The sequence below is a fragment of the Pempheris klunzingeri genome, chromosome 1, assembly GCF_042242105.1.
Source record: "Pempheris klunzingeri isolate RE-2024b chromosome 1, fPemKlu1.hap1, whole genome shotgun sequence".
NCBI lineage: Eukaryota > Metazoa > Chordata > Actinopteri > Acropomatiformes > Pempheridae > Pempheris > Pempheris klunzingeri.
This window is the reverse complement of record NC_092012.1, coordinates 31,519,184-31,535,181: the sequence shown is the minus strand read 5'-3', so window position 1 is coordinate 31,535,181 and position 15,998 is coordinate 31,519,184. Positions and strand designations below refer to the sequence as shown.

Below are 15,998 nucleotides of genomic sequence, written 5' to 3'. Positions count from 1 at the left end.
TGTATGGGAGCAGCTGGAGCAGCTAGAGGCTGAAGGACAACTTGTTAAACTGACAATAAGTCAAATGTTTTTATGTCCTATAGCACAAAATGATACCAGTGATTCAGCAGCCTCTTGGCCATATGCTGACAATTCTAACTAAAAAAACTTCCTCAAACTGGATTTTGAGCAACCCAAGTCTGATTTTATCAGATGTGGACACCTGCTGTTTCACTTTGTTCTCCCTTCTAGTTCATGTGCTTTGATGTTATCTTAGGTCACATCTGTATAAGTAACACGTGTAAAATATGCACCGATTTTTTGATCAGTGTCTTCATGAAAACATTCATTTGTGAAATTATGTTTACACTGATTATTTACTTGATTTTACAAACACTAAAGTAAGCACCTCTGTTAAGTCGCTGCTTTTATCCGTTTATTATTTTCTCTACCAACGATATTCACAGCTGATAGTGTTCGCTCTTAAATGGGGGTCCTTTTGTAAAATAAAGCTTTGAAAGTAAAGTTTAGAATGTAAGAAAAGGAAAGAAATACTTTTTTTTTTTTTTAAAAGCCCTCCGCTCATATGCGGTTACACATGCCCCAAGCACATTGAAAAGAAAAGAAGGTGGCAGAGCTTGGAAGGGCAATGGTAAGAAAACTGCAAGCACAGAAGAACTGGGAAGGCTGATTTCTACTTGGATTTGTGAATTAGGTGTTCAAAAGTCAATCTAGCGTTACAGCCAGTGAACATGTATAATACACAGGAAAGCCAAGATATCTATCATCTATGCAGCACCTGGTTTTTACTGGGCAATTTGACCTACGGTGGCTTCTAGAGAAAAACCTCATTGTAAACTGACTTTAACATGAATACCGTCATCTTGACAGGACAGCCCTCAGTGATATCAAGGTGTGAACGACCCTCACAGATTACAATGCTTTGAACTTGTGTAGTGGTAATAACTACTGAAGTTTCTATCTGCCCCTGAGGGCTGGAGGTTTTTTTTTCTATACAATAGGTTATCATGAAATGTCATGAGTCCAAGAGATTCCTGCCTTCTCTGGTGCTTTTTCTCTTTTTGTTTATTTGTTCATTCTTAAGCTCTTCCTCTCTGATCACATTTAGCAGGAAGGAACTTGTAACCCCCTGACTACCCACTGGTCAAACTTTTTTCTACCTTTGTTCATCAAAAGAGCTTTTAGTTGGTGGAGCAGCAGCTCTGTTTTGGATTTGCAAGACACATTAGAGGCAAAGGAATCTTCCCGCCCACAATTAGTTCATTTTTACTCCTGAAGTTTGCAGCCGACACAACGGTGGCTTATTTGCTGAACATCTGGTGGTCAGAATAACCTGAAGCTGTGACAGTGGACTTCAGGAGCACTCTGCATCACTGCACTGTTGCCTCCTTGATCAGAATTGTAAATGTTGTTATCTACACATCTACTTTTCTATGTATATTTACATCTGTGGAATTAAATGTTTAGGCTTGTTTTTACTTTATGTCTATATCTTATAAGTACATGAGAGCGATGGAGAAAATGGAGATGTATTTGGCAAATAAAGCTGATTCTGATTGGCAGTACAGCTGATAAGCAAAATGTTCAATAGTTCAATAGTAAAAAAAAAATGAAAGGCACTGAAAGGCAAAGGTTGTAAATAAAGATACACAGATGTGGCAAAAGATTACAGCAGTGTTTTCTCTGAATAATTTGAAAAGAAAAGAGTGTCACACAAAAAGTTACTAGATGCTTTTTTTATTATTACTTCTAATGGCTTGTCCTGCTTGTTTTCAGCATGGGGCTTTTGTCAAGGACTAGTTTTTCAATGATTTTGTACAGAACAGCACTGTTTGATTCATTTTTTCAAAGGAGGATCAAAATCAGTGATCTTTTCACTCATCATTCAAGAGAGTAATCCTTTAAAATCTCAGGCAGATGAATAATGGGTTGAATTGTTAGAAGTAAACATTTTCTGCATTGAGTGGGAGAAAGGTTGTGAGACACAACAGGATAAATCTTCCTCAGTGTCCCTTTCAATGGAAAACTGATCATACAATGGCAAAATGGTACTGAAATGGTTTGCTCTGCACCGTAGAAAACACCACTCAGGCTGCACTGTATATAACCTCTGTGTGCGTGTGTGTGTTTGTGTGAGACGAAATAGATGTGATGTGTTTGATGTGTTACAAGGTAAAGCGAAAAGGGTGGTGCGTCATTCGGGGCATGTGAGACAGTTAAACAAGTATTCCTCCTGAAAAGTGCTACCAGAAATAGGTCAGTTTTATCTATTCATAGGCTCTCTTATCAAAGGAGAATTATGGCGTTTTGTGTGTTATTGAATGATTGATATGACAGTTTAATGGCTATGGATCTTTATTTTATCTTTAACACATTTCATCTTCATAATGTTTCAGTGCACCCACCTGCCCTGCCTGCACACATGCACCTATGAACGGGCACCTACATACACACAAAATCAAAATTTAAAGGAGATGTGATACTCTGACACACACAAAACCTTTGTCGCGTGTGCATTTTTCAGTTGTCTGTTGTCTAGTTTGACATTGTGGGAAATACATTTTATCCAGTTTCTTTCTGAGAGTCCGTTGAGAAGATAGCTACCACTCTCGTATGTCTGTTCAATTCAAAACAGTAGCAGACAATTTCCCAGCCAAGAAATCGTCTGACGTACTTTGTAATCCCTTATAAAACTACTTCTCATCTTTTTTAGACTTAGGATTTCGTACAGAGACAGGCTAGCTATTTTCCCCATTTCCTGTTTTTATGCCAAGTAAATCTAAGCTAAAAGTCATGCAGCTTTAGCTTCATATCTATTGTACAGACATGAAAGTGGTCTCAATCTTCTTATCTAACTCTCAGCAATAAGTCTGTAACAAGTAGTTTGCAGTATTACTCCAGCCTCTCCACTGTGCACCGGGTAGACTGGGGGGAATCCAGTTACAGCATTAGTTGCAGTATTGTATGTCAACTCTACCTGAGGGGCTCATCCCAGTCACTTCCTTTTTTGAAAGATCAACTTTGCCAGTTTGTTTTTTCATAGTGTAGTTGAACCTCTCCATTGCTCTCTCACACTAAGGGCTCCCAGACACCATGCTCACAGATATATTGTCCAAAGATGCGCTACACAACTGGCTGTGCTGTCTGATCTCTCTATGGAAAAAGGTTGGTGAAGCGAGGAAAGAGATCCATTACCTGTTTTTGATGTGGGTAGCACAGAAAGGTCGGCTGCAACAATTTGGGAAGCACGTGTTGGGCGAATAGGTGTCAAAGGGCGGTGTGAGACTGGAGACTGACGCGTCAAACAGGAAAGGCATGACTGAAGATCGGGGGGGGGTATCACTTGACATAAGCGGTAAGGCCACACAGTCCTGTCCTCTGTCTTTTCATATGCATAATGCCCTGATATTTGGGTTTTTGTTTACACTAGTCAAACTAACACAACTTTTTAAGCTAAGGTGATGACTTATATAGCCACCACCTCAGGGGCTTACACTTTTGTGCCAGAGCACCGTCACGATGAACAATGAATGAACAATTATAGACATCAAGCTCCATTTCCAACTGTACCCACGTCTAGTATGATCGTGATCCAAGGATGGAATGCAAGGTAATGGTGGAAATGGTGCGCCATCCACACAAAACATACAGTTCCCTGTCACTAGGTAGACCATTTGCACTCTGCGCCTTAGCGTGAGAACTTTGTGAAAGAACAGCCCCAACTGCATAAGTTGAGATCTGTAAAGACCCAAAGGAATTGATTCAAATCAGGGAAGGCCAAGATGGTTGGTATTGCAAGTTTTTTCCTGTGTTTGGTAAGCAGTGCCACAATCCCCTGACTGTTTAAAGGGGATGTTCTTGTGGGTCAAGCGCTGTAAGGGCTCTGCAATTTGGGCTTAATAAGCCTCCAGTAATATGAGCACAAAGCCCTCACCTGTGTCGCTGAGTGTGGTGTCAGCCAGTTATAGTGTTGACAGGGGCAGGTTTAGCACTGTCCTTAGAGATGAAATGGCACAAAAACGTAAAAGAGGTCAAAGAGTCTCTGCGGTCTGGGTTGGAGGGGAATCTGTCAATACTGAGATGTCGGCAAAAGCCCCAGACACTGCACCTGAGAGACGGTCAAGAGTGTCATATATATTTGCAGCAGAGAGTATGAGTCTTATTACTCATTAGAGCTCAGGCTCCTGAACACAAAACACACATGCTCTCAAAGCCTGTATGTCCATTTTTTTTTCTGTGACCAGCACAACAGGAGCTGAACTAACGCTGTGTGCCTCTACAATGATGCCATTTTCCTGCAGGCAGCTTACTTCAGACTGCACTGGAGCTTGCTTTGCTGGTGCCACACAGCAAGGGTGAAGCTTAATAGGGGCCACATCACCTGTGTTTATGTTTTGATGTACAAGATGTGTCTGACCATGATCAAAAGGATGAGCACTGAAGACATCAAAAAACTCAGCCGGAGGTCTGTTGAGTTCAGAAACATCACCTGAAGTAGTATTCACCATTACTGAAGGCTCAGCCAGGACTAGAGATGTCCCAGAACAAACGTTTGACAGATGGGCTGACAGTTTTGAGTGTGAAAAATGTCACTGCCCACAGTCTCATAGTCGTCTCATGGGCACCCCATGATGTAGCTGACCCATTTGGAGTTACAGGATGGGTGGAAGGGTTGTCATCCTGAATGGTGGTAAGGGTTACTGCAATAGCTAGGCCCTGATTTATTGCATTAAAATTGCATTTCCCAAGCATACTTTGATGTACTGCAATACTGTAATATCCAATATTCATTGAATTTATATATTGTTGTTCAACCCTCGTCTTAGAAAGACAAAGAGGCAAGCGGGACTGACACACACAGTTAAAAAATTTGGACAGAAAAGGATTACTGGTGGGGATACATAGAAACTACAGAATACTGCGTAATAATAGAGAGAGGAAGAGACCAGACCTATAGAGTGAGCAGACATAAAGTGAGAGAGAGGGAGCACTGTCGGGAATTGGACAGAGAGAGGTGAAGACAAGTGTGCCTCAGGCAGTAGTAGACTATGCATGTGTTTGTTAAATGGACATAAAAAGCGCTTTCTTTCAAAAGCGAGCAGATGTGATCGACGGTGGCAGGGAGTGTGTAGGTCAGCGTGTGTATGTAAACTCATTGCGTGCTTGCAGTTTTGCTTTTGTGAATGTCTCTTTTCAAATAGCAACAGAGCGGCGATGAGATGTTAAGGAAATACACAAAGAGGGCAATTAAGCAGTAACAACCAGGGATACGTGTCCTCTGGAGTTTATTGGCTCCGATGCTCCATGGTAACACCTTAGCAACACTTGCTACACTGAGTAAGACATATTATATTATATTCTAAATGTTTATACATTTCCTCAGCTGCAGGAAAACAAAACTCAAAATCTCTGCTCTACAGTCCGGGGGGTGACTCGATGGTATGAAAGGCATGTTGATATTTCCAGTTGGATTTTAGATTAATGTACAGATGGATATCATGTATAAATATTGCTTAACCCTTTGAGGGTCTTCAGCACTTTCTAGTGTGTTATGATTTTTATTTTTAGCATATTTTATCAGTTTTTCATGCATATTGCTTATAATTTTGCAAGATGGTGAATTTTTCAGAGTTCTCAATTTTTTTCATGTATTTTTTGTGTATTTTAGACCATAAAATGATGCGCATCATGACAAAAACATGGCAATTTAAGGGTTAATTTTTTAAAAAACTAATTAAAATTTGATATGTATGATTAGGGCTGATGCTGGTCTAAAAAACTATTTAAAAAAAATTTTAAAAAAAGAAAGATTTTTAACATTTTTATGGCTTGTTTTTATGCATACACATTTATGTGTGTAAGGATCTTTAACGTGATTATTTCTGAGGACCTTCAAGGGGTTAACTAGTATAGAGCAAGTCACATTCTCATTAGCTTGTAGCTAGACCAGCTAGTAGCACATCAGAAATCAGTGTGTGCATTGCAGCTCTGCAAACCAGCAAGACACAAATTAACATTAATTTCATTTATTCAGGATACTCTTTTAGAGGATCCAAGGTCAGTACACTTTTCTTTCAATCAAAGGGTAGTTCTTTTTTTTTTTTACACTCACACAATAATCCATTGATGACATATGATTCATAGTTTAAGCTGAACTAGGAAGTCAAGTCTACATATAAATGATGAGCGATGTTTACATAGTTCGAGCAGTAAATTTCTTTTTTCTGGTGAGCTTGGTTAACCATGTCACAATATTCCTTCATCTCAATAATTACTTAGCTGAGCAATAACTGTTGTTACAATAAGTGATAGAAATAATGGCCAAACTGGTAAAATTAAGAAATTGTAATGAACTGGAAATATCCTTTATCTACAACTAGCATCTGGATCCATAGCGGTTTGTTCCAAATGAAAACATTTCCCCCTATTTACAACATTTTCGACGAACTGGGCGCAGCACTTTGCAAACAGCCTTTCAGATGTGTTTACTCCCCTTTGGTATGTGTCTCAGGCTTGTAACCCAGCGAAGCAGGGACATATGTAAACAGCAGAACGATCAGTGCGCCATAGAGCACATTATACAGTATCCAACATGTATGCAAATCTGTGCCTTCAGTGTTGTCAGAGATTTCCTCAAACAACATGACTGACATTTTAAGATGCTGCAAAAAGCACCCTGCAACAAGAAAGGCAATGTTACATTGTTTCCACAAAAAAAACCAAAAAAAAAACTGTTTTGTCTATTTTAACCTTGGATATCGCTGAATGTGACAGAGCAGTATGGGACTTGAAAACCAGGGTGGATTTATGCTGTAAAGAAGCTGGTAATCTATTAAGAAAATGTGGTTTATTTGCTCAGCGTGTACGTGAAGTAAAACTCTGTCTGTGTAATTTAATTCTGTATCTGTGTGGGTGAAGCCGCTGTGCATTTCTTGTTCCCCTGAACTCTTTTCCATTTCTCTCCCTGCAGGCTGCATGAGGGACGTACGCCTCAATGGTCGCTACATTCCGCTGGACAGCCAGCCACGAGATGGGGTTTCCCAGGTCAGCGTGCAAGGCCTGTCCCTTGGGTGCTCGTCTGACTCCTGCAAAAGGAACCAGTGTAGCCCCCCCTTCACCTGTGTTGACTTGTGGAGAGTGCACGAATGCAGGTACACACACAAACCTGTACACGCAGAGCATCACTGCACTGCTGAGCACATTCGCACTTGGCCATTTCACACACACACATCATTTTGACGCAAAGGCATGAAGACACATACATTTAAACCAGCTCACGCAACCTCTGAAGCCATTTTCTGACCTTGGAATCACTTTTGTTCATGTCACATAATAATGATCTGGCTCTTATGTACTTGAGAACTTGGGAAAATTGGAGATGAAATAGCATCTCTGGGCCTTTATGTGAAATGTCTGAAATTTCAAATTCCATGGCAGTAGTTTTATGACTCAAGAAGAAAGTTAGAAAGTTTGGCTGTCAGCAGGAAATAATAGGAAGTTAAGTTTGCAAATGTGCCTTTGATTGGCACATAATAGCCTGATTTAAACTTACAGAATCTTTTACTATAACTTGACTACCTTATCTCATCACACAGAGTTATCTCAGATGCTGTGGATAAAAGATGACTAGACTTTCCAAATTGACTGTAGCTAATTCTGTCTCAACCCTTCAGCAGTATTCTCTCTTGGCCTCAGTCTACCTTTTTTTCCTGCAGGTTTGATTTCCTGATTAACAGTGTTTTCAGGGCTGTGAGAGTTTTCTTGATCAGAAACCAAAAGCTGCAATGACAAAAATGTCAGATGGCCGCCAGACAGACAATCTCCAAGAGCCATGCTGGTTGAAAGTCATCACAAATTACGTGTTCATTTGGTTTTCTTTTGAAATCAATATCTGCTCTTTGAAAAACAGATGAGCAAGTAAACTCATTTAGCCTTTTAGTCATGGGCAGGGTGCCACGTGAACTTAGATCAGCACCCTGCCACCACTCAACCCACATTAAGTTTACAGGCCAGTGCAGACGTCCAAGCTCAATTTTGGCAGAATTGTCAAAATAAGCACCAAAACACATCACCTAAAAGCATTGAAATAGAAATGATGAACCACCAGGGAGGGTTTGTTGGTACGGGCTGTGCTGGTGTGAGAGAATGAAACAGAAACGAGGAGGTCCAGTTTTAAGGCTTATCAACCATAATGGCACAGAAGGGGTGAAGGAGGTTATAAAACAACTGTCTTCTGCGCCTTGGTGCTTGTGATGCTAGCACGATCGGCCAACATAATGGCTTGCCAGTTGACACCAGACTGCGCTGCAGCAAGCTGAGCTACAATCAACTTTTGCCCGGCGATGGCATCCCCAACACACTATGACTGTGATATCATTCAAAATGAATGAGGGGGCTGCATTTTGTGAAGCATCATTGTTATTGCCAGTCTAAACACGGCCTCGGAGAGCCTTTTTGAAGCTAAAACTCCACAAGAGCCAGTGTGTTCAGCAACAGTTATGTCTTCAGTTAAAAGGGTGATGAATAAAGCAGTGAATCTCATCTTCTCAGTCACTAAGCTAAACGCTTCAAATGCTGGATGTGAAAATTATTTTCCCAGCCTTCTGACCCTGATGGGATTCATACTTTTGCGCAATCAACATTCCACATGCACCGCTGTCTGAATTTCTGTATGAGAGCTAGTTTGTTTGTCAGAGGGAAATGGGAAATGTCATGCGATGAAAAGCCGTGGCAAACTAACAACCCTCTCTCCTGTGGCACAGACTGAATCAAACAGAGTACTCTTAGCCACATACACTAATCTCAGCAATTTTTCCGCCATTGGAAACATCACCCTCCATTCAGTCTGTGCAGCCTCCTAGCTTTTAATCTCACCTCTCCTTTTTCTCCACTCCTCTGATCCACTCACCCATCATCCAGCCACCAAGCTTTTTTTTTTTTTCTTTACAATGGCCCTCATTTTCGCTCTCTGCCCCTTCATTTCTTGGTTTGTATGGCTCTCATCTTGCTCTTTCCTGCTCAGTTCTTTAACCCTTCTACCACTGCCACACATCAACCACGCACACACATATGAAGACGTATACACTTATATATACGCTAGCGGTCTCCCCCTCCATCTCCGACCTGCTTGCTTGTTCGCCTCGGTCTCTTTGCACCACTTGACCTGTACCCTGGAAGATGATTGTAGAGTAGTAAGTGTTGGCTGCCAGTCCTCCAAGTACACATGTTTTGATATCTTATACTCAGGTGCCACAGTCAAATAGTCACATGATAACCTATTGAGTGCAGAATTCTTCTCCCAGGGGTTCATATAAACACATGTAACCATCATGCCCACATATAAAATAAATCATGAATTTCAAAGGTGCGTCTACATCTGTCTTCATCTACTTTAAACTTAATGTGCCATGTTGCTACGATGCAATTAATTAAGAAGGGCAGGGCTTAGTATTAGTTCCATTTAGAATATAAAAGTAATTGAATGGAAAAATAAGCTAGCAAAAACAAAAAAAAAAGCTGAATATTAGTTTACAATAGCACAATTTACTGTGCAAATCTGTGCTATTTGGATAGACCCTGGCTGATCTGCAGCAAGTCGCATGATAAAAAAAAAAAAAAGAAAAATTGAGATGAAATCTCTTCAAACAAATTGTTCAAAACCAAAAGTGATCAGCCTTCAGAAACTCCCATACCACCATTGTCACTTATCACTGTGAGTTAGCGAGCATGTTCATCGAGGTTATGATAAGACACTCGTCACACATGGTTAATGACAGGCATTGATTAGAAAAGAGAGGCACTCATGTCTAGGTGACACACAGGAGTCCTGTGTTCAGACTCAGACTGGGCGGAATGAATATTGAGTGCTGAGCTTCTGCCATGTTTCACACAGCTAGGTCTGTGTTTTTCCTCACATCATCTACAACTACAATCCACTTGTTTTGGCCCCTATGACAAAAATAAAATCACATTTAGTCAGTTCTAGACTGAAATGACCAAAAGATTCCTGTCTCGACGCCCTGGGGGGGGGGGGGGGATACATGTACTGTAGCATGTGTTGAAATACTGGAAAAGCAATCAGCCTATAAAAGAAAACGATTTCCTGGTTCACAGCTCCACCTCGCAGCGCTATCATTCCTCTGCTTCGCCACGTTCAGCACGGAAGAGAGCTCTGTGTTCCAATTGGTCAACATTTGGAGAAAAATTCCAACGTGCTAGTCTTTCTATAAGAACACCACGACACACTACACAGGATGAAACGGTCGGCTGTCACGCATGACACCTGTAGCAACTGGCTGGTGAACATACCGGAGTGAAAAATACCATTTTATTTCTTGGTGGAGGCAAAGTTCGAGCTGAAAAGTTGTTGGTTGGCCAGAAACATGATTCCAAGTGAATTCTTATTCTGTCTGCTGGATGTGTGCACAGGCAAGAGATTGCTAACACATTTGTCATAACTTTTTTGTCATTATTGTGACCACAGCCATTTCAGCTGCTCCCAAGTGGCAAAAAAACATGTATTGTTTATATCAGCGTAGCTTTGCCATGGCTGCCGTGAGCAGCGACTGAAACACCGCGTTGGAATTGCAAGAAGTGGGGATTGGTCAGCGTAGCCTGCTTGTGTTTGTTACATATAGAGAAGATCACATAAGCCAAGTAAGACTCTCAGTAACATTCTTCATTTAAATAACACACTTTTAGCAAAAGCACATTGTTCTGTGTGAATGAATGAATCTAAACACAAGCAATTACACGGCCGTAGACTCTCAGTAATGAGACCTGGTTAAAAAAAAAACATTACACGGATGTTACTCCTCTGTCTCACCAGTATGTAAACACAGATAGTGTGGGGAGCATAATTAATTCTTGTGTGTGCATGTGAAGCCTTGTGCGCATGCTGTTAGATAATAAGATATACTGCAGCAGCACACTTTTCGAAGCATGGCTCTACACACACAGGGGAGCTAAAGGTAAGGGGAAGAATCGAAAATACCCAAACGGACTGCTGTGAGACAGGACGTGGAGACAGGATGTCAGAATTAGATTGTTACAACCTCATCCAGCATCCCAAACCTCCAACATGTCAAACAAGACATCGCAAGAGCGCATTAGTTGCATATGAACACATTTGGCCAAAGATACAGTAAGTTAACCCTTCAATGTCTTGTCCGGATTAGTTTTATAGCAGAAGAGGAGCCATTATGAGGTAAATTACAGGACCAATTTGAATTTAGCGTTGCCGTTTCGTAATGAAGATGAGTCAATATTTATAAGCATGAACAAATCTCCGGAGATCAGGAGCAAGACTAATCTCTGATGTCATCAAAAAGTACAGCCTGGAGCAGCTCCATAGACATTGAATGGGATTATGAATTAATGGGCTCATAAAATGTTTGTTTGAGCTGTTACACCCAAATGAGCTTTTAATTATAGTAGTGATCTCTAAAGTGAGGCAGAATATGTGCCCCTGTCTGCATAAAATCATCCTAGTTATTGCCAGTGCTACAGTCAGCATTTTCATCTACTTCAGTTCATTCTCTACTGAGTTATACACCTGTGTCAGACCACTGCTCAAAGGAGAGTCATTCATTTTTTTTTTTTTCCCACAGGAAATGGTAATAAACATTCAATAAGACACTGTGTCATCGTGCTATAACTGTCCACTAGGAACTGTTTTATTCTCCTCCTTCCTCTACTTTTAGTTACCTGCTGGTTTGTTTTCATGCTTCTGTAATGACACATTTCCTCAGAGGGTTATTACACATCCACATAATCAGATCTGGTCCCATGCACATCTAAGTGATCTTAATCTACATGCAATCAATTATTCTTTTGCCTGTTCAACTCTCCTTTCAACAGATGCCCCCCTGGCCACATGATACGCGTGAACGGGACCAGAAAGTCCTGCGTCTATACGCTCTGTGCTACGCGGCCTTGTCACCGGGGGACCTGCGTGGCCCAGTCCCCGTCCAAATTCACCTGCCACTGCCCGGAGGGTTACAGAGGACGCCACTGCGAGACGACACTGGCCATCTACCGGGAGGACGTGGGCTTGAGCTTCAGCTCCCTCTTCGCCATCTGTATCTGCTTCATGGCCTTACTAGGTAGCTACTGCATCTACTGCACGGTACACATACAGGAGATAACTGAGAAAGGACAGCACAGCAGGAGGGCTGTTGTTATGTTTGTGTGTGTGTGTGTGTGTGTGTGTGTGTGTGTGTGTGTTGAGTTGTGGCTACAGAACAGTGTGCAGACACACTGGATATAATATTTTCACTGGATATGAGCTAAATGTTAATATTTCACCAAAAATGCAATTTAAAAGATAATTGAGAAGCCTGCCAGAAATGTAGTACATATTCTAACTTTCGTGTTGCTGTATGTAGGGCATTTTTATCAGTTAAATCTTCACTTGCTTTTAAATTCTAAACATAATTACATCACTGCAGTCATTTTACATGCAGTGTTTCTGAATGCATACACATGTACTACTGTTTACTCTTCCCTGGTGTGGCCAAATGGCTGGATAGTGGTCCATCGGCCTATTCGAGGAATGGCCTTTTATTTGTGAGGAACTCATTCTCATCCTCTCAAGTACTGTTTTTAAAGATTTTAGATCAGTGTCATCAGTGATTATCTCTGGAAAAGTGTCAGGAATTGAATCAGTGAAATTCAGTGAAAATGAATGTTGTGGATGTGACGCGCCTGCTTTTGATGATAGTGTGCCAGACGTTTTTAATGATGTAATAGACAGTTCTCTTTGATAACTAGTGCCTTACTTTACCCCAAGAGGCTTGTTGATGAGGATATAGCAGAGACCCAAGGGATGATGTTATCACACTCAGACTAACACGGACCTGACAGCATAAACGACTTTGAATTGGATCTAGTAATTAATGTATGGGGCTCCTTTTAGCTTTGCCTCTTCATCTTTATATGATCTTTCACTTTCACTACATTTCTTTTGTGCACGCGTGTGAACTGCGAGCTAAAGGCCAGTGAGCTAAAGTATGACTTGGCGCCCAGTAGGTGGGTCAGAACCATTCATACAGTCCACAGACATAGAGCTTCACCACACGTAGGCTGGAAAATCACCAGTGATCAATTTTCCTTTGAGCTCCGCCAAAAGAAGGGAAGGAAAGACTTACTGCAGTGGGAGGTAAAAGGTACAGGTGCATGCTGGTACTCTGAATACTACAAAAATATTAAAAGCTTTTTTTTTTTTTTTACTTTTTCTGATTTGGATGGATTGGTGGTGTATCGTGGGATGCAGTTTTGGACAGCTTAAGAGGCGATTTTTGAATCGCTCTCCTGTACAATTAAAAGGGGTTTATGAACATGGGACTGTATCCTGAGTATATAAAACAACAACTTGGCAAGTGTTGTTTGTTTGGAAGCTTATAAAAGTCCCTCTGAAATTTGCATGCCCCTTTGATAATAATGATAATAAACTATTATATTGGATGTTTAATGATCCATGAGTAATGAGTAATGAGCTGACCGGACCAGAGTGTAGTCAGATTTTCTTCAGAAAGGTCAGGAAGTCTCACGGGGAATCGGCAGTTAGGACTTTAGTTACCAACCCTCTTTGATGCTACTGTACACGCTTTTCCTCTGGCCTGTGAATGCAGGGACTGCAAAACGTTTGTGTCTGGCTGTCGATTGTTAAAATCCGCTTTTTTCTGTCTGTCTGTTTTTGCTTGTTGAATATTCATCTGCCTGTACCTTGCTCTGCAATCGTATTCCTGGAGGATCCTCTGCCGAAAAAGTGCCTTGGGCGCAGTCGCACACAAAGAATGAGTTGTCAGTACAATGACGTGTCCCCTTGTTTAATTGAGGACAATACAACAGAACAGTAAAGAGCAGTAGAAGACACGGCACAGTACAAGAGACGAAAACAGATCAGAGAAGTACAGAATAAAACAGAACACAGCACAATACCAGAAGAAAAACAAGAGGGAGCTGAAAAGATTACAAAGTGGAGGCGGCGCGCTACACAACGAGAGGAGGGAAAGCGGCAGATACGTGAAGCTGAGAAGGATGGTGTCAATGTCACACTGCTGCTGGCCATGTCTGCTTGTCTCATTGGTGATTCAGAGGGCACCTCCCTCCCACCCTGCGACCAGACAGACACAGTTCAAATGATCATTTCTCCTTCCCTTCTTCTCACCTCCATTCCACATTCCATCTCCCTTCAAACTTGGCTTTGGGCTCATATTAAATGCGACATCCGACCTTGATCCTCTGAGGCTCAGTTCTGTTTTAAGTGTTAATTACTTGATTTGTAGGCGTATAAGGTGCTGTTTACCCAAACCTGCAGAAATTGAGATCAATGCTCCAGGGGCTTTGGTAGTAATTTCAATTGGTAGAGCATTCTGCGCTCGATCGGTCAAGTGTTGCTCACTCTGAAATTTAAGTAGCAAGAAATGTTTTTTTTCAATCCGGTGTTGCTTGTCCAAATGTTTGAATAGCAAGAACAAAAGGAGGGCAGCAACTTGATGTAGCGCCCACGGAAAATGGGCTATTCCTCTGAGAATGTTCACTCTAAAACAGAATTCATCTTTGATTTGATTGATCAGCTGTCAAAGCTCTGAACAAATAAAGCAGGACCTTATAAGACCTCTTAGGTATACGTCTATACTGAAGATAAATCAACATGAGGGGAAATATATGGCTGATGTAATCGTTTTTTTTTCGGTTTTCAGGAATTTTTCTAGCTTTTTCGACTGTTTTTTTATCATTTTAATTGGGAAAGCTTCAATAGCGCATCACATTAGATGCATTGACTTTGCCATCTCTTATTAATGTAGTTGAGTTGATGCCCCTAGTCTGAACTGCTTTATCCAAAGAGAAGTCTTGGAGTTGTTCTGTTACTGCTCTATTGATGAGGCTGGGAGACTGGCAGAGCTGACCCAGTGACAGCCCCCAGGGTGCTCCTCTGGGGTTGTGAGTTCAGAACAAAGTTTCTAGTTGAGAAATATCAGCATGGCTACACGCCAAGTCAAAGTCCAATTGGCTATCCCTTGAGAATATTAATGATTAATAACCTAGCCCTTAGAATTTATCATGTAGCTTGAATATTGATTTGACTCTCAACGATGGGAATTCATTTATTCTGTTTTCTTATTTTGGCTTCTACATGTTTCTAGCTGTCTGCACATTAAATACCAACTTCTGTTTGCATGTACCTCCTTGCTCTCTTGTGCCATTTCTCTCTTTCAACATTGTTTCTTCATATTGTTAACCTAATTTATTACTGGTGGTAATGACATTGACATACTCCCCCCTATTTCTGAAGCCAACGGTTTATTATTCTTACATTCCCTCTTAATCCATGGCTGCTTCTGCCTCTGCTTGATGCATCTATTTCATAGCAGCATATAGAAGTTCTTTGATATTCTTTTCACTTGAAAGAGAAAGTTCAATTCAGCGAGAGGTGAACTGTTTATTCTAACTTAGCTGTGTGGATAATCTAGCCAAAATTGAAGTAAAATACAATACAGGGTTATTTCAAAATGTTATTTCAAATGGATATATTTCAAATTTGGAAATGAAATTGAAAACTGAGAATAGAAAGTTGAAAGTGTTTCAGAGTTCTTTTTCATACTGGTGTTACTGATGTGTTTTGCTGTTTTCTGTTCGCATGCTGTTTTAGCTGTAATTAGCTGCAAGTCTAGATTTTTCCACTCACAACACTCTCTGCAAGTCAGTAACATGTCTCCATGGACCAGGTCCTTGAAGACATGGTCAGATGACAAAATCTACATCACATTAACCTTCATGGCGACGATGATGCCAGAAGTATAATTTGGGTTTTTGTTGTTGAAAAGACCCAACTAGTGATTTCAAACAATCACATGCAGATTTGTAGATGTGTTTTACATGATTGCCATGCCGTACTTTCAAGGTACCCTTCAGTGCCCAATTTACACAATTTCAGTGTGATAAGATAATTAATCAGAAACTTATTTGAGATGCATAATCCATCACAGTGAATG

The 15,998-nt window shown here is 40.9% G+C and overlaps 1 protein-coding gene across 1 annotated transcript in view; it reads left to right on the top strand.

Annotated features, from left to right (window-relative positions):
* Positions 1–15,998, top strand: part of LOC139216193 (neural-cadherin) — a 241,800-nt gene that overhangs the window by 213,178 nt on the left and 12,624 nt on the right. The window contains exons 34-35 of the mRNA XM_070847299.1: positions 6,971–7,151; positions 11,860–12,104. Coding sequence (XP_070703400.1) covers positions 6,971–7,151; positions 11,860–12,104 — 426 coding nt within the window. The remainder of the gene's footprint in view (positions 1–6,970; positions 7,152–11,859; positions 12,105–15,998) is intronic.